A 23443-nucleotide genomic window follows, 5' to 3' on the forward strand; every position below is an offset into this window, starting at 1 on the left:
TTGCGAAACGGCGCAGACGTAACATCGATACCGAAAGCAAGCTGAAGCGGCTCCGCCAGCGCCGCACGATACGAAGCGACAGTGTTAGGCATAAGATGACGGTCCTGAAACAACCACGAGAGGAAGGACAAGACCACCCGAACAGACAAGGAGCTAACACGACGAAGACGCAAAAAGAAACGGAAGGACCGCCAGGAAACTTCATACTGCCGCCGAGAAGAAGCCCTCAGGTGGGACACCAACAAGGAGGCCACCTGATCACCATAGAGATGATGATAGACTAGTCAAAAAAACCATACGCGAAGACTCGAGGAGAAGATCGAACCAGCTACGTGACGTACCGGCCCGATCTGCTGAAAGAGGCGGAGCCGCGGGAAAACCCTCGGGTTCGGACACCGAGCAACCAGCGCCTGAAACCAAGGCTGCGCCGGCCACCAAGGGGCCAGAAGGACAACTCTCCCCCGGTAAGTCTCTAAGCGAGTCAGGACCTGGAGCAACAGCCGAACCGGGGGAAAGAGGTGCAGAAACCCCCACCTCGACCAGTCTAGCCGAAAGGCATCGACCCCGACGGCCTCGCAATCGGGGAAGGGCGCCGCATAAACGGGAAGACGCTGCGACCACGCCGACGCGAAGAGGTCCACTTCGGGGCGCCCGAACGTCTGGCAAAGCCAACGGAAGGACTCGTCGTCGACCGTCCACTCCGTGGAGAGGGGAACGAAGCGAGACAGGGCGTCGGCCAAGACGTTGGACACGCCCCGTACGTGAACCGCCAGGAGAGCCAAACCCCGAGAACTCAGCAGACGAGTCACCCGAAGCGACCAACCCCAAAGAGACAAGGACCGCATCGAACCCCCGCGGTTCAGGCAATGAACCACCGGAGAGCAGTCCGAATGGAGCCGAATCGTCGATCCGCGGGCCACCCGAATCCTCCCCAGAGCAAACCACACTGCCGCGAACTCCCGCACCGTACTGTGAGCTCGACGGAAGGACGGATCCCAACGCCCCTGGCCGGCCTGGTGAGCACTGGTCACAAAACCCCAGCCGAGAGACGACGCATCCGTGTACACATCGAGCGAGGGCTCGGGTAGGCGCCAAGGCACTGAACCCCGAAAAACCCGAAGAGGAAGCCGGTGACGCAGCAACCGACGCAAGTCCCCCGGGGGTCGAACTCTGCGATCGCGAGAGAGGCGGAAGGGGGAACCCCGAAGGAACCAGAACAGCCGTCGAAGCCAAACTCGACCCGGCGGGTAGACCACCATCGCGAAGTTCAGGCTCCCGCACAGCCCCTCGAGCAACAGCCGGGTGACCCGAGGGCCCTCCAGAAACAGACGAAGGCGGGACCGCAGCCGCAGGAGAGACTCCGGAGGGAGAGACAAGGAGGCGGTTCGAGAGTCCCACACGAGACCCAGCCAAGTCCGAACCTGAGAGGGAACCAGATGGGACTTCCTCCAGTTCACCAAGAACCCGAACCCGGCGAGCTGGGAAAGAACCAAATCCCTGGCTAGCAAGCAAGCTGACTGGCTGGGAGCCCAAACCAGCCAGTCGTCGAGGTAGGCCAACACCCAAACACCTAGGAGACGCAAACGAGCCACCACAACCCGTGTAAGGCGTGTGAACACGCGAGGTGCCAGGTTCAACCCGAACGGGAGACAACGAAAGCGGTAACTCAGACGCCCCACTACAAAACCGAGCCAGTCCCTGAACCGCGGATGAATCGGGACATGCCAATAAGCGTCCCGGAGGTCCAGGGACACCATCCAAGCTCCCGGCTCCAAGAGGAGCCGAACCTGAGACAGCGTAGTCATCCGAAAGGAGGGGCAATGAACCCAGGGGTTCAGACGGGACAAGTCCAGAATGAACCGCAGGTCCGCGCAGTCCCGTTTCGGAACCAGAAACAGACGGGAAACCCATCTGAGGGACGACGTCGTTTCGACGACGCCCAAGCGTACCCACTCCAAGACGACTCGACAGAGCGCAGGGGAAGAAGCCTGCCCTGCCAGCCCCGACCCCCCAAAGGGGGGAGGGGCCACCCAACGCCACCGCAGGCCGCGAGACACGACCCGAAAGGCCCACGACCCACCCCGGTCGGGAAGATCGGGTCTTCCCGGTTCCGGGAAGACCCACCCCGGGACCCCCGGAAAACCAACAAGTCCGACATCGGACGACAAGCCGCCGACGCAGCCTGAATAAACTGCGCCACGGCCGACTCCCCAAACAGGAGAGGACAAAAAGGTGAAGAACGCCTAAGAGCCAGAGCCCAAGCAGATTCCACGGAGGAACCCAGCACCGCCTGCCGACACGCGAGACGGGAAGCATAGAACAGGGAAACCGCATCCCGCAAAATCGGCGTGAACAGCTTCAACAAGGCAGCCGACGAACGCGCAGCCGAGGACAAGGTGCCGGACCCCGGGTCGGACCCAAGCGTCCCCACATCCTCCACGAGCCAATCCGAAGACAGCTCCAGGAGGGAAAAGAACCGCAAGGCCGAACACAAAAGGCCCCGGGCGCGCAAGTCCTCCGCCACGAGCGCCGCCGAAAGGGAGGGAACCTGCACATGGAGCTGAATAACGCCCACATCGCGGGGAAGGGCAGGGGCAAACAAGCACTCATTCAGGTACTCAAGTTCACCCCCCAGGAAAACCTGAAGCACTGTGGAAGCTTCCCGCCACTCCAGCGTGCGGGAACGACAGAAGGAATGCCAGGAATCCAGACCAAACAAGGGGCAGTCTGCTAGCCAGGACGACTCCGGAACCTCGTAACGGAGCCAGAAAGGGAACGAAGTCCCAAACCTGAACGTGGACGGATCCATTTCCGAGGCATAATCCGAGTCACGCAGGAGGTAAGCTGCAAAGGCCGCTCGCACCACACCAGGTTGGATGCGATAAGCCGAAAACCTCCGGAAGGACGGAACCGACGTACCCGGGGGAACACGGAACCGAACCCGGGGAGGGGCCGACACCAAATCCAACTCGTACGCAGAGGGGGGAAAAGAAAACCCCACTCCTTGTAACAATAAGCCCCGCTCAGTGGGAAGAAAAACCCAGGCGGGGTCCAGCGGGGCCCAAGGCCCCCAAGTCAGCCCCTCCCCAGCCTCGAGGTCCGTTACCACAGGACCCGAGGCCGAGTCCTCTCCCCAAGCCCCGACCCCACAAGACAAGGACGGAGCAGCCGGAAAAGCTGGAGGAAGGGGGGCCCACTGGTCAGACCCTGAAGCTTCGGCCGGGAGACAAGACTCGAATGCCTCTGCCGCCCCCCCGAAGGGGCAACCCCCGAAGCTGCCCGAGTCTCGAGATCAAGTAACCTCTGCTCCGACCCCGAAACCCTCAGACGCTTCGGGGCCGGAAGCAGGGGCGGGGGACCAGAACGAACAGAAGGGGAAGGACGAGGAGGTGCGGACTGAACCAGGATCGAAGCGACCCCCACCCCCAAGTCCGGGTCTCGAAAAGCAAAGCGGGGCAGCCCCGGGGCATCCGGGGAAGCAACCAACCGAGCGCGTTGCAACAGACGAAACCTAGACTGCAACGCACGTGCCGCCCGTACCCGAATAGAATCATCAGAGGATTGGGTAAATTGAGTCACAAGCAAGCAGCAACACTCACAGGACTCAGGGTCAAAAGTATCACCGACCCAACAGGCAGCGTGGCAGAGGCAAAAACAATGAGGGTCACCCTGAGACAAGGGGACCGAGCAACCCTCAAACTCGCACACAGCGAGTGGGGACTCCGGGGTCACATCCATCGGACCCACGCGCCCCCTAGGGGATTCCCAGGGTCCTGAGCGTTTACTTTAAGAGGACTCGCGCTCAGGTAGTCCCAGGCAGGGTGCTGCAAACCGGCGCCCAAAACTACCAAGCAAACTTCTAAAGCTGAACCCCAGGGACGTGTACACTCACGGGGACCTAGCAGGGGGCGCCACCGAGGAGAACAGTGGAAGGGCAAAAACAAACTGAATAAAAGGACAGAACCCCCCACCAGGCAAAAACAAAAAGAAAAACAAAACCCCGCAAGAGGACAGCGAACCCCAAGGAACAGAGCCGGCCGCGATGTCGGGAAATACAAGCTGAGCAGCACCCTGCGCCCCTACCAGTGCAAACTGCCTCTTACCTGCCGGTAACAAGGGAGAACAGAACACCCAAGAGCCCAACAGGCGGCCGAAAAACCGAAAGGTAAAACGGACCAGCAGAGGCAGACCCCGAGGAGCCTGTGGAAGGTGGCCCCAAGCCCCAAGGGCAGTACTTACAGGGCACCTAGGGAAGGCAGCCCTAGGCGCATGCAGCCCGAGTACTGAAGATAACTCCTGGCTCTCGCACCCACAAAACTAACACCACACGCAAAGCACAGTGCAGTAGCGACACCGGAGCCAGAGCACACGACCATCGCCTATAGCATCAGCCTCAAGAACTGAGGTGTGGGTAGCCGGCGCGGGGGTTCTGGGGCTCCCCCTTCCCCCTCCCGGGGAGGGGGGAGCTGCGCAGACAGCGGCGCGGCAGTGTGTGACGTCACACTAGTTTGCTTGTTTTCGGTTGGGGAGTTCTATCCACTAGTTCGGTTTTAGGTAGCAATTTTAACCAGAATAGGGGTTTGTTTTGGGGCGCTTACCTTTCTGGGTGCCTGTTCCGGTCGATGGCAGACATAGAATGCTTCCAACTACACGGGGGCTTCTATAGGCCATTGCTCCCCTTGCCTCTCTGAGGGGGCCCGGTTCTGGCCGTGGTCCCCGGTAGGCCTAAGAACTCCATACACATGACTGATGCCAAAGTCTGACATTAGCATATCAGCCTGGGATAGCTCCGGGGAGCCGACGAGGCTCCCCCCAGAAAAGCACAAAAACAATTAAATTCTTTACAAAGAATACAAGCGCGATCGTCACTAGGTGAGTTGCTCGGCTAAACTGAAGTGGAGCACCATGCCACCACGTACAGCAGGTGGCATGTGTGGTTCCACCAGGAACCACACGTTCGGTTGACCCATAAATGTATCAAGAAAGTCGGAAGGTGAGGCAAAGAATGTAAATTGATTCAAATTTTCCGACGAAATTGTGTTCATAACGCAAAAAATTGGTAAAGAGGGATGTTCGTATCCCGAGGTTCCACTGCAGTTTCAAAGCAATATACAATGGGGCCTCGACTTACGATGCTAATCCGTTCCCAGAGACGGATCGTAAGTCAAAGCGATTTTTCCCATAAGAAATAAAGGGATTTGAATTAATCCGTTTCCCACCCTCCAAAATATTAACATACAAATACATTTGATACTGAATACAATGTTTTTTTCTAACTACAATGCAGTACCTAAGTTTATCTTACCTTTATGGAGGGCTCTTGATGGCATTTGAAAGATGGTGATGAGGTGGGGAGGAGGAGAGGTGTTACTGTTTGGAAGGGGAGTCCCCTTCCATTATCACATCAGGCAGTGATGTTTTCTCTGGTGTACTCTCTCTCTCCTACGTTTTGCCTGAGTACCACTAGGACCTGGTTGTGGTTCAGTGCGTGTTTGTCTCACTACAAATTTGTCAAGAGACATTTGTTTTTCCCTTCGTTTTAACATTTGTCTGTAATGATGTATCACAGTGTCATTTAATAGGTTAAGGCAACTGCCTACTGCAGCTTGATTTGGGCGAGTCGTTTCAGCAAAGGTTTGCAATTCTTCCCATGCTGCACACATTTTCTTAATTGTTGAGGAAGAGACATTCTGTACTCTTGTTTCTGCTTTATGGTCATCCTTACATGGGTTTTCATATGTTGAGACTTACCACTGACTTTCCTGGGACTCATTATGTGATATATAATAATTACTTTAATGTTCAAAATGCAAAAAATCACCACAAACGCGGAATTTCTTATAGGCGCGATTGTCACTAAGCGGGTAGCTGTAGTAAACTGAGGCAGGTCGGACCGCGTAACTGGGAACCACGTGTTCGGTCGACCCGAACGTGTACCAACAAATATCGGAAGTCGACGACACAATCGGATGTCGAGTCGCATTTTTCAATGAAATTTACAACGTAACTCGAAATTATCATAAGTAGGGGCAATCGTAAGTCGAGGTGCCACTGTATAACAAAGAGTACTGGGAAGATGTGACACCACTAGCGTAGCTCTCATCCTGTAACTACACTTAGGAAATTACACACATCTTGAGGTTATCTTGAGATGATTTCGGGGCTTTTTAGTGTCCCCGCGGCCCGGTCCTCGACCAGGCCTCCACCCCCAGGAAGCAGCCCGTGACAGCTGACTAATACCCAGGTACCTATTTTACTGCTAGGTAACAGGGGCATAGGGTGAAAGAAACTCTGCCCATTGTTTCTCGCCGGCGCCTGGGATCGAACCCAGGACCACAGGATCACAAGTCCAGCGTGCTGTCCGCTCGGCCGACCGGCTCCCTTGAGCTAACATCTAACATGAGCTACAAAACTAATAGCCCATAGCTCCAACCACTACATCACTGAACATCCACGATAAGAAAGGATCTAAGAGACATGCCACTGGTGTTCCAGTGAGACTTTAGGTCTTCCCTGGGGTGCCACTTGAGTATTAACCCTTAACATGCTAGGGGTATAATATCCTTTCTTCTTCACAGGTGCATGTAATTTTGAAAAAAAAAAAAAAAAAAATATTTTTTTCTTCCTAACCTGTTAATTTGTGTTCACTGATCACGGGAAAAATAATAAAAAAATCGTAAGTGGCATTGTTTTATATTGTCATATATTGCCCGCTATAGGGCGGGGAAGTCTGGCAAAAAATAGGCACTGACTCAGTGTGTGTCCCAGGCAGTCTGTTGCTCGCCAGCTGTCAGGCCAGAGTTGCCACAGAGAGATAATTACCTAATTATTTCAATGTCTCTGATTGATTTTTCATAGTTTTTTTGCTATAATATTATTCAATAGTGTGTAGTTTGATATATTTATATAATAAAATGAGTGAACCATTGCTGTACTAAAAAATATGGTGTACATATTGTTGATTCAATTACGTTCATCAATCAGTGAACAAATACTTTGTCGGTTATTACACTATAAGCACAGGTTATATATATGTATCTGCATGTTTTGTTCACTATAACGAACCACTAAGTAGCTATTATGAGTCAAAAAGTAACGAGGAGTGACCGCTGTGTACCAGCCAGTCACTCCCGCCCTCCCTCAAGTCATCTGACTCACCCACATTCTCCTCCCACAATACTGTTTTTGCTATAATTCACTATATACAGACGTTATATATAAGTATCTACATGTTTTGTTCACCATAACTGTACATCTAAGCTTGTATGGTGAGTAAAGGCACAAAGACGTAGGACCTCACACAGTCAGCTGATGGCTTCCGCCCTCAAGGCCAGACGCACTAATATTTCTCCTCCAACAATACTGTGTGGTGTTATTATGCTATATACACACATTATATATAAATATCTACCCGTTTTATTCACCATACTTGTACAAATAAAATGGTATGGTGCCCAAAGACCATCGTGGTAACCAGTAAACAACACAGTCGTCTGCACGGTGGTGTCGTGCAGACAACACCACCGCCCTCACCAAAATAGTGACTCCCATCCTTCTCTTGCTGTTTATACTCTCTATGCACACGTTATATATAAGTATCTACATTTGTGCTCACCATAGCGAACCACTAAGCTGGTATGGTGAGTGCAGTCAATAAAAGGGGGCCACACACAGTCAGAAGACATCGCCACCACCCTCCCTCCCACAGCATTACTCCTCCCTCCATGGCGCACAGCGCTCAATATCACCACAATCCTGCTATTATCAGAACCCTGGTCAGTTTTATCAGTCAGGGGTCTTCTGTAATAATATCATCGATACATAATAGCATGAACAAGTATATTTTGGCATTTTTTGGCGATGCTGTGGTCACAAGCTGAACAGCAGTGCTGTTAGCTCATGCTGCGTGCGTTAGGCTTGGTTGCTCACTCAATACTGAGGCCAATAACACCCGGGAGTTTGGTCCACGTTTTTTTTTTAAATGGCGTCTGTTTACAAGAGCCCTGATGAAGGTGTGGTGAACCCCGTGTATCCGCGGGCCGTTTAAATCTTGCGTAGTACTCCAACACGTCATATGACAGTGATGCGCAGTTGACTGGAACAACTTCCAACACGTCATATGATGTGATGCGCACTTTAAGGGTTAAGGAATTAGGTGATCCATGTGTCAGTCATATAAATTGCTAACTACAATAAACGTCGATAACATATCATTCATAAAATAATTACCAGGAGGGGCAGTGAAGTATCCTGGGGATGCTGCCATTGACATATGGTCTTGTGAAGGCATAAGTGAAGTGTCCTGTAGAGGAAGAGGCATTACTCCATGAGGTGGGTCAGAGTCCACAAAAGTGACCAAAGGAGGGGAAGCTACCCCACCTGAGCCTACACTATCACCTGAAACGATCTGCCAAAACAGTTTAGAAAAAAGACAGCAATATTATTAAAATTGTAATAACATTACATTTTCTTGTAATATTTAGTAATGTACCAATAAACTGAGTAACAAAAGCGAAGCTTTGCCCAAGACAAAGTTCTTAAGAATTCATTAACATACAGTAAAAGTATGTCATTCCCTTGCTCTAATGAAATATAAAAAATCAGCATTGAATGTAATGAAACGCATCTTTCTGTTTGTACCTCAGTGGCTCCCTGAAGCTAGTCACAGTGAGCTTGCACCACACGAGTCACATCTGCCCCATGAGTCCAAAACAGCATACCACAGACCAGAGCCAGAAACTGGCCATCTCACAGAGGTACAGGAAGCAGGGCAATTGTTATGATCAGTTGGTTACCCTCATGAAGGAAACATCCTGAAGTAGAGAGGAATACAACAAGAAGCTTGGCAAACTACACCAGATGGAACTGAGGGAGGAGAAGGAATAACAAGCTTCAAACAAGTGGAATTCACCAGCTACTCCAACTACAAATCCTTAATCCCTGGGCTGCTCTTGTGATTATACAACCTGTCCTCTTACAAAGAACGTCGCTTTTGGCCGTTTGCCCGTATGGCCGAATTTGGACGTAATTTGAAAATGAAAAAAATTGAAAATAAATTTGGGATTTTTTTTTTTCAACAACAGTAAGTTAAGGGTCCTCTGATAGGTTAGGTGGGCAGGAAATTCTCATAAAGTTTCAAAACGGTATAAAAAACGTTAATTTAAAGTGTCCTCTTATAACCTCTGCGCGTACGCCGGACGACTCAAACAGAAAACGGAACAGAACGTCACTTTTGTGAGTCGATTTCATTTCAAATTACGTCCAAATTTAGCCATATCACGCATACGAGTCAAAAGTGACGTTGTTTTTAAGAGGACGGGTTGGATTATAACCTGCAACACGACCAGGTGCAAGGAAAAAAAACAGCGTTGAATGTAATGAAGCACCATTTTCTGAGTGAGTCCTGGAGGCTGTCCCAGAGGGTCCCCGGAGCTATCCAGGCTGTTACTTCATTACACAGAAATCACAATTGCGTGATGTATCAAATGAACAATTCCACAAGGGCAGTGACGAAGATTCGAACCTGCATCCGAGACCATCCCAGACGCTGCCTTAATCGACTGAGCTACGACATGGTAAAAGGAGCTGAAACCGAAGTTCTACTGAACTTACTGGATTCTGCAGCCTCATCGAGACACAAACCAGGGTTTTACACAACTCCCCCCATGCACTCGAGCTATGTCAATAGGACGTTCTCCCTCTTCGCCCTTACTTCGTTACACCTTTAGGAGGTTTCAACTCCTTTTACCATGTTGTAGCGCAGTCGATTAAGGCAGCGTCTGAGATGCTCTCGGACGCAGATTCGAATCCTCGTCATGGCCCTTGTGGATTTCTTTATCCAGGCTCATATGGATATCCCTAACTTTGGCATCAGTCGATGTGGGTGAAGTTCTAGGCCTACCGGGGACCACGAGCCACGAGCCTCCTCAGAGAGGCCCAAGGAGCAATGACCTATAGAAATGCACATGTGATTTGGGAGCATTCTACATCTGCCATCGACCGGGACAGGCACCCATAAAGGTAAGCGCCCAACACAAACCCCTATTCTGGTTAAAAATGACGAAAATAGACAAACAAGGAGACAGAACTCCCCCAAATGAAAACGAGCACACAAGCAGGACATCACATTTCGACAGGCTTTCGACAGAGTTCCACATAAGGGGTTGTTCTGGAAACTGGAACATATAGGAGGTGTGACAGGTAAGCTTCTAACATGGATGAAAACTTTTCTAACTGATAGAAAAATGAGGGCAGTAATCAGAGGCAATGTATCGGACTGGAGGAATGTCACAAGTGGTGTACCACAGGGTTAAGTTCTTGCATCGGTAATGTTCACTGTCTACATACATGACCTACCAGATGGAATACAGAATTATATGAACATGTTTGCTGATGATGCTAAGATAATAGGAAAGATAAGAAACTTAGATGATTGTAATGCCCTTCAAGAAGACCTGGACAAAATAAGTATATGGAGCACCACTTGGCAAATGGAATTTAATGTGAATAAATGCCATGTTATGGAATGTAGAATACGAGAACATAGACCCCACACAACCATTAAATTATGTGAGAAATCTTTATTGAATTCTGATAAAGAAAGAGATCTAGGGGTGGTTCGAGATAAAAAACTATCACCTGAGGACCACATTAAGAACATTGTGCGAGGAGCCTATGCTACACTTTCTAACTTCAGAATTGCTTTTAAATACATGGATGGAGAAATACTAAAGAAATTGTTCACGACTTTTGTTAGACCAAAACTGGAATATGCAGCGGTTGTATGGTGCCCATATCTTAAGAAGCACATCAACAAACTAGAAAAGGTGCAATGACATGAAACTAAGTGGCTCCCAGAACTGAAGGATAAGAGCTACGAGGAGAGGTTAGAGGCATTAAATATGCAAAACCTAGAAGATAGAAGAAAAAGAGGCGATATGATCACTACGTACAAAATAGTAACAGGAATCGATAAAATTGTTGGGGAAGAATTCGTGAGACATGGAACTTGAGGTTATCTTGAGGTTTCTTGAGAAACTTCAAGAACAAAAAGTCATAGATTTAAACTAACGAAACAAAGCTGCCGTAGAAATATAAGATAATTCACTTTTGTAAACAGAGTGATAGACAGTTGGAACAAGTTGGGTGAGAAGGTGGTGGAGGCCAAAACCTTCAGCAATTTCAAAGCTTTATATGACAAAGAGTGCTGGGTAGAAGGGACACCACGAGCTTAGCTCTCTTCCTGTAACTACACTTGGGTAATTACACTACAAGATGACACACACTACAAGATGACACACACTACAAGATGACACGTATTACAAGATGACACACACTACAAGATGACACACACTACAAAATGACACACACTACAAAATGACACACATTACAAGATGACATACACTACAAGATGACACACACTACAAGATGACACACACTACAAGATGACACATATTACAAGATGACACACACTACAAGATGACATACACTACAAGATGACACACTAAAAGTGGACATGCACTCTTAAGAGGGTACACTACTGGGAAGAATATATTAACAACAAGTTCAACTGAAGTGACATACCTGGGAAGCCAAACTATCAGAGCTGGACTTCCTGGAGCCCATGTGCATGAGGGGTTGTCCTTCATACTGATGGTTTCTTTGGTGGAGGTGAGGTGGTGTGTGGCGTGGAGAACTGACACCTCTCTGGAATCTTGGAGGTAATGAACGCTGACCTCCTCCCCCACGACCCATGCCTCCAACTGATCCCCCCATTGTTAATGGATCTGAGAGCAATTAATTTATTTTATGTATCATATCAGATTAACCCTTAACCAGCGCTAATTGTACATACAGTGGAACCTCTATTAACGAGTTTAATCCGTTCTGGCACCGAGCTCGTTACCTGGAAAACTCGTCTTGAGCAACAAATTTCCCCATTTAAAATAAAGGAAATAAATTTAATCCGTTCCACTCCCAAAAACATCCATACTTGTATGACTTTTTTTATGTAAATATAATACTGCACATGTAAATATAAATGTTTTGTTGTAGTGTTTTAATATTTACTTTACCTTATGAAGAGTAGTTGCTGGCTTGAGGGAGACGATGGGGAGGTGGGAAGGAGGAGAGGGGTTATGGTGTGGAAGGAGAAACCACCTCTGAGTCAGGCGGACACTCTCTTCTTGGGAATTTCACTCAAATTTCATTTCAAATGTCACACAAGGATGCGTTAGACCAGCACCAAATAAAAAACTACGTTGATTACACTCGTTGTGTCAACAATATAATAGTCTTACCACGAAGATACAATACAATGCCGTTTTCTCAAATAGGCAATGTGGTTATTAAAGAAAACGGAAATTTCATGGCAAACATGTATACAATCCCCAAGTCGATCGGAAAAGAATTGGATTTTATAGAAATATTTGCTCAAATGACGCTTGAGCGCAGTGTTTGGGTGTATTCAAGAGAAAAAAGTGTGTCACGTTCAAGCGACATAACTTTCATAAAGTGTTATCACAAAGTGATAAATTAATTAAACATTTTCACACACCGGGTTGTCACTGCTTTATCAGGGCAGCTTTTCCAAGAATGCGTTCACCTTTTCAAACATTCCAAACACTTCCCTGATCTCAGTGGAAGAGGCAGCATCCTCCCTTACCTCCTCATTCCCTTTAAATCCACAGTAATTGTGTCTTTCTTCCTCTTGACAACACTATCTTTAGCAAGCAGCTTCTTTGGAGATATCGTGTGTTACAAATTGTAGTCGCAAAACCACTAAAAACCCAAAGAAATGCTCAAATAAATCCAGAGGGATGCTTGTCGTGTGCGATACAACAACAACACTGGCGTCGGAGGCGTCCGAGAATTTGCGAGAACCCGCGAGATGCTAGGAAGCACCATGTGGTTTTGCTCGTTAACACTTTCGCGCTTTAGATTAGAGATAACTCGCCACCATTTTTTTTTACGATTCCGCATAACAGACTACTTTTGTAGTCCATCGAAAAAATATTTCTATAAATTCCATTTTCTAACCGAAATGGATGGGGATACTCTCAGATTTTTCTCCATGAAATAGTTTTCATGGAGTTTCATTCATGGAGTTTTCATGGAAATAGAAATCATGTTATAGTTTGGAAGGACAAGCGCCCCGTCTCTGTCATCACCAATATCCACAATGCCGACACTACTCAAGCACAGCGCAGGAAACGCGTTCGTAAACGTGACAGGAGAACTGGAGTAGAAATTGTGAAAATGAACAAACCAAAGGCCATAGTGGATTACAATAAGTTCATGAAAGGTGTTGATCATTTTGATCAAATGGTCAAATATTATGAGTTTGCAAGAAAAACCCACAAATGGACCAAGAAGATCACTTTCTATTTTCTGCAAATGGCCATGCACAATGCATACGCATTGTATAACCACTACTCAACAGATACAAAAAAACTAACACTATTAGAGTTTCACGCAGTAGGAATAAAAGCCTTATTGGCGTGGAACAGCGAGGAATGGGCAACAACAACAAGCATACCACATGTTCCCGACATAGATGCCAGCGCAGCTCCTCCTGCTGACGCGGCAGTTTCAACACCCGGCCCATCTAGTGCGAGGCGTACTCTGTTCACCTCAACACCTCAAGCCCACTCATCAACCACAAATTCTGAAATGGACATTGAGGACATAGAACCACTTGATGTTTCTGATTTCATAGAAGATTCTACTACAAGTTTGGTGGTTCCTGTAGAAGACAATATTCCTCCAGTGCATCCAAGAAATAGAAGAATTATAGATTCAGAACAACGTCTCAACTACAAGTTGACGCATGAACTCGTGCACTTGGCTAAAAAAAGAAGATGCCGTGTTTGTTTCAAGTCTGGCAAAAGGAGGGACGTGATATATGGATGTAAAACTTGTGATGTGGCACTGTGCGCTGCGCCTTGCTACACAAGGTACCACCGAAGAAAGATATTTTGGGTGGAGAAAAAATAACCACCGGCAACAGCTTCACTCCACCTAAGAAACATCAGATGAGCAACTTCAGGATCAGAAGCCTGAAGATGGTGGAGTGAAGAAAAAATGCTCAACTGTTGATCTTCAATCAACATAGACAGGGTAAGTACACCTATTTGGAATTTTTTATCATCTATAAGAAATTATATTATATACGTTTTGTAGAGAATTTATTTGTGAATTTTTTGGTACCAGAATGAATATTATATCACATAAACTTCTATGAGTAAAAAAAAAAAACACAAAGTATGTTTGGGGGTGTGGCGGGTGTGGCTCTGGGTGTGGCGGGCGTGTGGCAGTGGGTTTCCTTTAGCCGTTGATATATCCAACACGTGGGAAATATTTGTATGTGTTATGTATATGTCTGTGTAGGGAATTTTACTGTGATCACTGTCATACAAATTATAAAATGTTTCAACAAGTATAAATATGACAAACATCAAACGAACGAAAACAATGCGTTCGTTTCTGCCGCGAACGCATACAGTACTGAGCGACGTGGTTCTATATTTGGCGCTTCTCTTACACATGCTTTGTACAATTGTTATACATTTCATCTTATAGAAAATTTTATTGCGAACACATTGGTATAAAAAAGAAATACGTACATAGAAAAGTAGGGTTAGGAAACGTATAAATGTATAAACTTTCCAAGCATGATTTCCCCCCTGTGTTTTCGCCAGTGCGCTCGCGGCTAACTACTCTCCACTGCACACACTCTTGCGGGTGGGCAATTACCTATATTAAACATTCATATGCATATGTCCGTGTAGAGAATTTTATTGCGATTCCAATGATACCAAAATTAGCGATGTAGGACAACTGTAGGCTTCGCAACCATTAAGAGAGTGGAAACATTTTGTTGCTGTTTGGCGCTCTCGGCGAGTGATCTGCATAGTTTTTTATTTGGTATTGATACTCCTTATGCTTGGGCGGCATTTTATAGGTATGCTCTTATAGACAATTTCATTGCGAACACAGTGATACCAAATTTAAATACGTGCGCCTTCAATTATTGTCAGGACAGTCAAAAGAGTGTACACTTTTTCGGTCTTACCGCGTAGGCGCGCGAAGTGCTGAAAGCATCTGGGGTATTGTTTTTTTTTTGAGCGCCGAGAGCGCGAAAGTGTTAATAGAGGCGAGCTCGTCAATAGAGACAAATTTGCTGCGAGTGGCTTGCTCGTTACTGGAAAAACTCGTTAATAGAGCCACTCGTTAATCGAGGTTCCACTGTATACAATTTTGGTCTAACTACATGCAATGAGCATATTGTATACATGCTTTTTAAAGTACTGTGGAACCTCAGTTGAGAACTGCCCTAGAGTACAAATTTTTTGGTATACGACATCAAATTCATCGTAAAATTTAAATTGATGCATGATGGTTTACTTGCAAGACAACGTTTGTTTGTACGTGTATGGGTTGAAAGAGAGTGTGGTGCTGTGGGCGCGGGGCGAGGCGCACTCAGTTTGTTTACAAGTCAGGTAGTGACGACCATGCTTGAATTCTTTGTAAAGAATTTCATTGTTTGCCTACTTTCTTAGCTTTTCTTTAACATAAAAGTTCTTTGCCCTTGTGTAGGTGGGGGCAGTAGTGTACGGAAAACAGTGAAGTGGACCAAGAAAATATTTTTCCACCTTGTTGATGTAACAATGCCGAACAGTTACAATATGTATCTTGTCAAAACAGGTGGTAAACGTACTTTCTGTGCATTCAATTTTACTGTAGTAACACAATTATTAAAGAAGTTTGGCAAAGTAATTCCTGGCATACAGAGGCCCATTCTGAACCCGGTACTGCACCATGCTCCAACACCTAGGCTCGCTTACAGAGAGGCCTTTTTGACACACAATCTCAGGTTTTTACCACCAACTGGAAAGCGTGCAGTAGTCCAGCGTGTGTGTGTGTAGTATGCTGGTCAACAACCAAGAGGGAACAGAAAAGAAAAATGGTGATGACTTGGTGCATAGCGTGTCAGGTCACTCTGTGCCATTTCCAATGTTTTAACGAGTATCACAGTCTTGATGACTTCTAAATATCCAAGACTGGTGCCAAAACATGTAAATACAGAATAAGTGAGTGTATATAGTGGAAATAAATCATAAGAAATCATATATTTTATTGAGAAATAAGACATTTTTGTGCAAATATTTGTGACACTAATATGTGGAAACAATATACATTGACAACAGTTTTATGTTTATAAATCATCTTGTGAGAACATATTGAAACACACCAGTGAAAAAAATGGGTGTAAAATACGCCATAGATACTGTAAACAATAACGCGAAAATAAATTCGTGGCAACTCGGGCTCCTTCTCCGTCGCGCCTGACTCACCCCGGGCGCACAGCGGTCCAGTGAAGATCAGGCGTGACGTCATCGCCGATCTTCTTGGCTCATTTACGTCAGCGGTAAGTGCAATTAGTTTTTTTATTATTTTTCCCGTGCTAAGCGAACACAAATAGGGATTAAAAGGAAAAAAAAAAATTTTGAATTATTTTTTTTTGTTGCGCATGTGGGTGTTAATCCCATTTCGATCCTTAGCGGCCCAAGGTTTAAACCAGATTCAGCAACATAAATTTATCTTAAATATTTAATTTACATCAAATTATATATTTTTGGGTTATATATTTAGTTTAGCAACATTATTACGATAATAAGAGCTATAAAAAATACTTATTTTGGTTTTATTTAGTTTAGTTTAATTAGGATAATAAAGAGTTATTAACCCTTTAACTGCGCAAGGCACCTGCAGGCCCACGTCTGGGGTGCGCTACGTGCCTCCAGATATTTGTATTTTTCATGTTCCATTCAAAACTCCCGCAGCTACATGGGGTTCACATCAGGTTCCTCAGGGATCTTGTAAACAGACGCCATTTTAAAAAAAATCATGGTCCACATTGCCGGGTGTGAGAGCCTCAGTAGTGAGTGAGCAACCAAGGCTGGCACTCGCAGCATGAGCGCACAGCACTGCTGTTCACCGTGTGACCACAGCATCGCCTAATAATGTCAAAATATATATATAACCTGTATTATTTAGCCATGATAGTATTATAGAAGAGCCTGAGTGTAATAATGACTGGGGTACAATGCTCAAATATCAGTGATTCAATGCTGTTAATGATGTTCACAGCGCTAGCCACAGCACCACAGCATTATTTCGTCCATCTAGGAATCTTCAAATGACTTCTTAGGTTCCTTTTCAAAATAAACTTGTGGTCAATTATTCATTTACAGAAATTAGTGACCAGGATTGTGGTTATAATTAGCGTTGTGCGTAGTGTTGTGGAAGGAGGAATTTTGGTGAGGGAGGGAGGGAGAGAATTGAGGTACCCTCACTGTGTGGCTGCCACTCTTATTTTGCTCACCATACTAGCTTCGTGGTTCGCTATGGGGAACACACATATACATGGGTATATACAGTGTGTGTGTGTATATAGTGTAATAACAGCAACAGGAGTATGTTGAGTGGAGCTATTTTGGTGAGGGAGGTGACGTCGTAATCATAGCGTCGTCTGTCTGCTGTGTGATTTCTCATGCAGTGTATGGTGGCCACTGTACTGTTTGGACACAATACCGGCTTACTTGCATAGTTGTGGTAAATAAAACATGTAGATAAGTATATATAACATGTGTAAATAGTGTAATAAAAACAATAACAGTATGGTGGGAGGAGCAATGTTGGCGAGTAAGATGTTGGAGTGAGGGAGGGCCTGTCTGGGTGTGGCTGTTCACACTTGCGATGTTCTGAATGTGTTGATGGTAAATGTATATATTGTGTGACAGTGTATAGTGTGTACATATGTTGTAAATATACATAAATGAAATGAAACATTGGTGTGAATAACTGTATGATGGAAGGAGCAATGTTGGCAAATACAATGTTGGAGGAGTGAGGGAGGGCTGGCTGGGTGTGACAGCTCACACTCGCGGTGTTCTGAACATGTTGATGGTGAATGTATATAGTGTGTGACAGTGTATAGTCTGTAAATAGATTGTATATATACATAAATTAGCATGATACATGGTAAATATGTGCAACATATGTGTACACAAGTGTCTTGCATGTAACACAGTGTCCTTGGACAGTACGGATGTTTTACTGCCATAATATAGTGTACGTGTTCATTATACATAGGATTAACACATAAAAACAAATAAAATGTATTTGGAACTGTGTACAAAAAATTATTCGCGTCAACTCACTCGCCCCGCCCTGGACGCCCCACCGGCCCCGGGAGCTTACGGCACGGGCGCACGGGGAATGATGACATCACGCGCCACCTTACGGACCCCATTGCAGCCAAAGTAAGTACAATTTCAAAATTCCGTTGCTATACCCATATACAGGGAGGGTTTTTTGACACTTTCAGAACAAAAAAAAAAATTTTCCTGAGAATTTATTTCTTGCGCACCAGGGGGGGGTGTCATATTTATAGGCCGATCAGTTAAAGGGTTAGAACACCAGTTTTAGAAATGATTTATTAATGTGAAACATTCAAAGTCAAGGGTCACTGAACTATGACAACACAGACAAAAGTAAGTGAAACCTCACTGTAAATTGAGATTTACTGTACAATATTTCCTTATCTGTCCACCCTCACTCATCTTGTTTCATCACAGAAAATGTGTATAAGAAGATTTCAACACATTAGCTAGCTATTCACGCTTGAGCCTTTAAATTAATTTACAAAGATATGTGTGCCACAAATCGGTGAACGAAAATCATTGAAACTCAGTCGTTCACTTGTGTAGACGAATCTGGCTGGTGTTTGGTTAATATGCGTCACTTCTTGTGGACCATTCTGGCTGGTGTTTGGTTCATATGATTCACTTGTTGTGTGGTCCACTTGTGTGATCCAACTTGTCTTATGAAGGAATTATTTATTGTAATCTGTGATAGAATGAGACAGTTTTCAACCACTCTGTGAACTCTGTCCCAACATCGTAAGCTTGTGGACCACTTGTGGACCACTTGTGCAGTCCACTTGTGTGGTCCACTTGTGTGATCAAACTTGTCATATGAAGGAATTAATAACTGTAATCTGTGATAGAATGCGAAAGTTTTCCCACCAGCCTGTGAACTGTCTCAACGTCATAAGCAAATCCGAACATCCCCGCTTCGGCGAACCATTGTGCGTCGAACTGGGTGAGTAAATCCGGCCTGAAAAGTGTGCGAACTAGCCGGAGATTCGTTGAATCGGGCTACGTTGAATCGCGGTTTTACTGTATTGTTTTAAAAATGGTAACACATGTGACATGAACACAAAAATTTGATTTTGTTCCATCTTGTATGTTTGTTCAAACAGAAAGGTCTCACCTTGAAAACTGTTGCCTTGATAATTATTTGAGTATTGGTGGTTGTTGTGATGACTGCCTCGTGGGACATGGTTATAATGGTGAGGCCCTCCCCTGCCTCGTCCTCTGTAGTGGTGGTGATGGAAGGGACCTCCCTCTCTGTTCCCCTCACGTCCATCCTGCTGCTGTGAAGTATTGAAAACACATGAGTTTTTACAATTACATACACATTCTTATAAATTTGTATTAAAATTATTTTATTAGAATGTGGAAGGGAAATATATTGAGAAAGTCAACTAGACAAAGCAAACTTAAAACAGAGCCTTAAGAAAACAGACACAGTATTCTAGAAATGTGTGCAAGTCACATACCACTAAGGAGAAAGAGTAAAAGATGTAAACTGGAATGAGAACAGCTGTCCTTCTATTGGCCATGAAAGCAAATTGCAGAACATCTTAAACACTCAATTCTATCCTAAGAACAACAAAGGCAGTTATGAAGAGAAATAGAAACAATTGAGCTAAAGTTGCTAGAATCATAAAATCCATGAGAGGTAAAGAGAGCAAAAGACCATAAGTGAAATAGAGAGGAATCCAAAACATCTTTTTCTGAGGAGAACCCCATCGGCTCCCAGGAGCTATACCAGGCTGATGTGTATACATTAGACCATGGCAACAGTCAATCGGAGGAGTTCTAAGCCTACCTGGGACCAGAGCCAGAACCTGGGCCCCTCATGAGAGGCACGAGTAGCAATGGCCTAAAGACACCCCCATGTAATTGGAAGCAGTTTTTGTGTACACATGTACATGTGTACACACACACACATACACGTGAAAAGAAAATTACATGCCGCTGACCAATGGGCAGAGAGCACCACGCCTGTCAGGCGAAGAAGGCACAAAACTGCCTCAAAGGCAGTTTGAGGCAGTTTTGTCAAAACAAAATTGCCTTTGTTTGAGGCAGTCAAAACCCCAAAGTCCCAGCACGAACACAACACGTGCCAAAACCGAAAAGATCAGTCTGCAAGCCAGGAAGACTCCATAACCCCAGAAGGTAGAACCGGGTCACACACGAGAAAACAAAGCCCCCTGAACCCACAAACGGGGCGCAAGAGGAAGAAACCTCCGGAACGAAACCAAAGAACCCAAAGGAACCCAGAATCGAACCAGGGGGAGCCCAAACCATCACATTTGCCAGTGGAGATACATCACAGAAATGCAAAGCACAGTCCCAAGATAGAACCCCCAAGGAAATGGTCAAAACAGACCAAAAACTGAGGGACAAGGTGTGGGAGCAAGCATAAAACCAGCGTTGAATGTAATGAAACTCCATTTTCTGGGTGAGTCCCGGAGGCTCCCCAGAGCTATCCATGGCTGATATGGATACCCTAACTATTTTGCATCAGTCGATGTGAGTGGAGTTCTAGGCCTACTGGGGACCACGAGCCAGAACCTGGCCCCCTCAGAGAGGCACGGGAAGCAATGGCCCATAGAAATGCACATGTGATTTGGAGCATTCTATATCTGCCATCGACCGGGACAGGCACCCAGAAAGGTAAGCGCCACAAAACAAACCCCTATTCTGGTTAAACAACAAAAATCGACAAACGAGTGGACAGAACTCCCCCAGGAAAACCAACTAACAAGTATGACGTCACGCGAGCAGCGCCGCATGTCTGCGCAGCTCCCCCCTCCCCGGGAGGGGGAAGGGGGAGCCCCAGACCCCCACGCCCCAGAACTGGGGCGATCCCCGCCCCAGTTCTGAGGCTGGATATCAAACACGTGAAAAAACCCCGCCGACCGGAGGGCAGGAAAGTGCTGGGGAGCCTCCGGGACTCACCCAGAAAATGGCGTTTCATTACATTCAACGCTGGTTTTCTGGGGGGAGCCCCTACGGCTCCCCGGAGCTACCTCACCAAAGACTACCTAAAAACAACGGGACATACCCGGGCGGCGGTCGGAGAATCACTCCACAACACGAAGTCGAGACAACAACCCAAGGTATAGCATTCACCAGAAAAAAAGGGAGAACGGCCGCAGATGAAGAAAACCTATGATCACGACCATAGGAGCCAAAAACCACTGCGCCTGAGAAGAGCTAGAAGCTCTGCCACATGGCCCCCAGAGGCGAATGCCAACACAAAAAGAAAACCGAGGCAAAGAAAACCTGACCCCAAGGAGCCACAACCACCAAGGAGAAGAAAAACAGAAGAGCACCCTGTCCAAAGACCAGGATGACACAGGCAGTGCATAAGCAGGCCGGAGGTGTAACAACGCACGATACAACCTGTGAAACGGCGCAGAAGGAATATCGATACCGAAAGCTAGCAGCAGAAACCAAGGTGCCAGACCCAGGAACGGCCCCAAGCGCCTCTACATCCTCCGCAAGCCAATCCTATGACAGCCCCAGGAGGGAAAAGAAAATGCAGGACCAAAACGAAAATGCCACAAGTGTGCAAGACCACCTCCACAAGTGCAGCTGACAGGGAAGGAACTCGCATAAGGAGCCGCCCCGCACGACCATCCCGCAGAAGGGCAGGAGCGAAAAGACTCATGAGGAGGAGCAAAATCGCTCCCAGGAAAACTAGGAGCGCCGAGACAGTGTGAAGAGAAGAGATATTCACAAAAGAACAAAAAGGCCAACACCCAGAAGCTGCTGGGAAGAGGACCCACAAGCCCTAAAAAGGACCGGAGGGAAGCTCAACCGAATGACGACAGATGCACCAGAAAACGGGAAGGAGCAAAACAGTCCCGAACGCTCGAGAACAAAAAGAAGCAAACACAAAGGACGAAGGCCCCAAAACCCCGTTGCACCCGAGACCAAAAGTCATGCAGAAACCCCAAGAAGAGGGGGACATGACGGAAGAAGACTCGTCCCGGAAAAAAGGGGCAAAGATCGTAGAAAAGCACTCACCGACAGGACGGAAACAACGGGTACAACGGACAAGCAAACCAAGCCCAGGGAGGGGCTGACGCCCACAATCGTGCGGAGAGGGGGAACGAAAAACCCCACACCACAAAACTGCAAGTCCCCCCCAGAGGGTTAGAAACACCCCGGCGGGGATCAACGGGGCCTGAGGCCTCTCACGTGAGCCCCACCCCAGCCCCGGGAACCCACCCTGCAGGCCCCGGGGCCGAGCTGTCCCCTCAAAGCCCCAGCATCAAGAAAACCCCGAGGCAGCCTTGAAAAACACGAAGGAAGGGAGCCCACTAGGCTCGGCACAGCAAGACCGGCAAGGAAGGAGAGCCCCAGAAAGAGCACGGAAGGGCCGAACATAACGCCACAACAAACCCCGACACGCAGCTGCAGTACCAAAACCGCAGCAAATGTCACCACATTCCCCGAGGAAGCGACAGAGAAGATAGATAAATCGTACACGAGTGGCACACAAGGGGACATAGGCGGAAACCGAGCACCCAACTGAGCCACAGGGACGGTAGAAGAAACGTGTGCAGTGTAACAGGCAATCAAAGGAACACATTAGGCAGCCCAACATGGGCTGACCCCATACACAGCCCCAAGAGCAGAGATGAGAGTGCCCAAGAAGCACAGAATCCGCCCGACAGGCAAATGACAGGGGAGAGGCGGAAACAAAGAGCCAGAACCCAACCTGCAAACACAAGGAGGCGAACACAAAACCTCCGACACAGGAAAACTTACTACCAAACAGGCACCCCCACCGTTGCACTGCGGAACAAGGTGGAGGCGGGGCCCCGAACTCAAGCAAGGTTTGACAAGCATAGGAGAGGGGCAGGAGGAGTACAGGCAGGAACCGCCTCGGAAGGGACAAGAGGCCACCTGCAGACACCCGTGAACCGAGGAAGAAATCAGGTGGAGAGAACAAGAGCTGCCCAGTATGGGCTAATAGCCCTGCAGTAGGCACCTCGGGTGATACGGTCCACGTTCTCAAGTACGTATGTACACCCATTCCTACTCCCAAAAACAAAAACAGCGTCAGGACGAAGGAGACGCCAAAACCGCACCAACCCACCTGCAGAATATAGGCCCTGAAGGGCCATGACGCAAGCGTTCGAGTCCGTATCCGCCGGAGGCGGCCAGTGCGCCCATGTGGAGAGGAGGGGAGCAGCGAAGGAGGCTCCCCACCCTAGAACGCAGGGAAATACCTC

General features: G+C 47.0%; 1 protein-coding gene across 18 annotated transcripts in view; it reads right to left on the reverse strand.

The window, feature by feature from the left end:
• LOC123773435 (UDP-N-acetylglucosamine transferase subunit ALG13) overlaps positions 1 to 23443 on the reverse strand; it is a 384366-nt gene that overhangs the window by 14128 nt on the left and 346795 nt on the right. For 13 of the 18 annotated variants that reach the window (XM_045767364.2, XM_045767919.2, XM_069307040.1 and 10 more), the window contains 3 exons: positions 19339 to 19501; positions 11584 to 11786; positions 8230 to 8407 (listed from right to left, as the gene is read on the reverse strand). In XM_045767364.2, the coding sequence (XP_045623320.1) occupies positions 8230 to 8407; positions 11584 to 11786; positions 19339 to 19501 (544 nt within the window). The remainder of the gene's footprint in view (positions 1 to 8229; positions 8408 to 11583; positions 11787 to 19338; positions 19502 to 23443) is intronic. The other 5 variants (XM_069307078.1, XM_045767314.2, XM_069307188.1 and 2 more) reach the window with 3 other exon arrangements.

The sequence above is a fragment of the Procambarus clarkii genome, chromosome 1 (assembly GCF_040958095.1).
Source record: "Procambarus clarkii isolate CNS0578487 chromosome 1, FALCON_Pclarkii_2.0, whole genome shotgun sequence".
Lineage (NCBI taxonomy): Eukaryota > Metazoa > Arthropoda > Malacostraca > Decapoda > Cambaridae > Procambarus > Procambarus clarkii.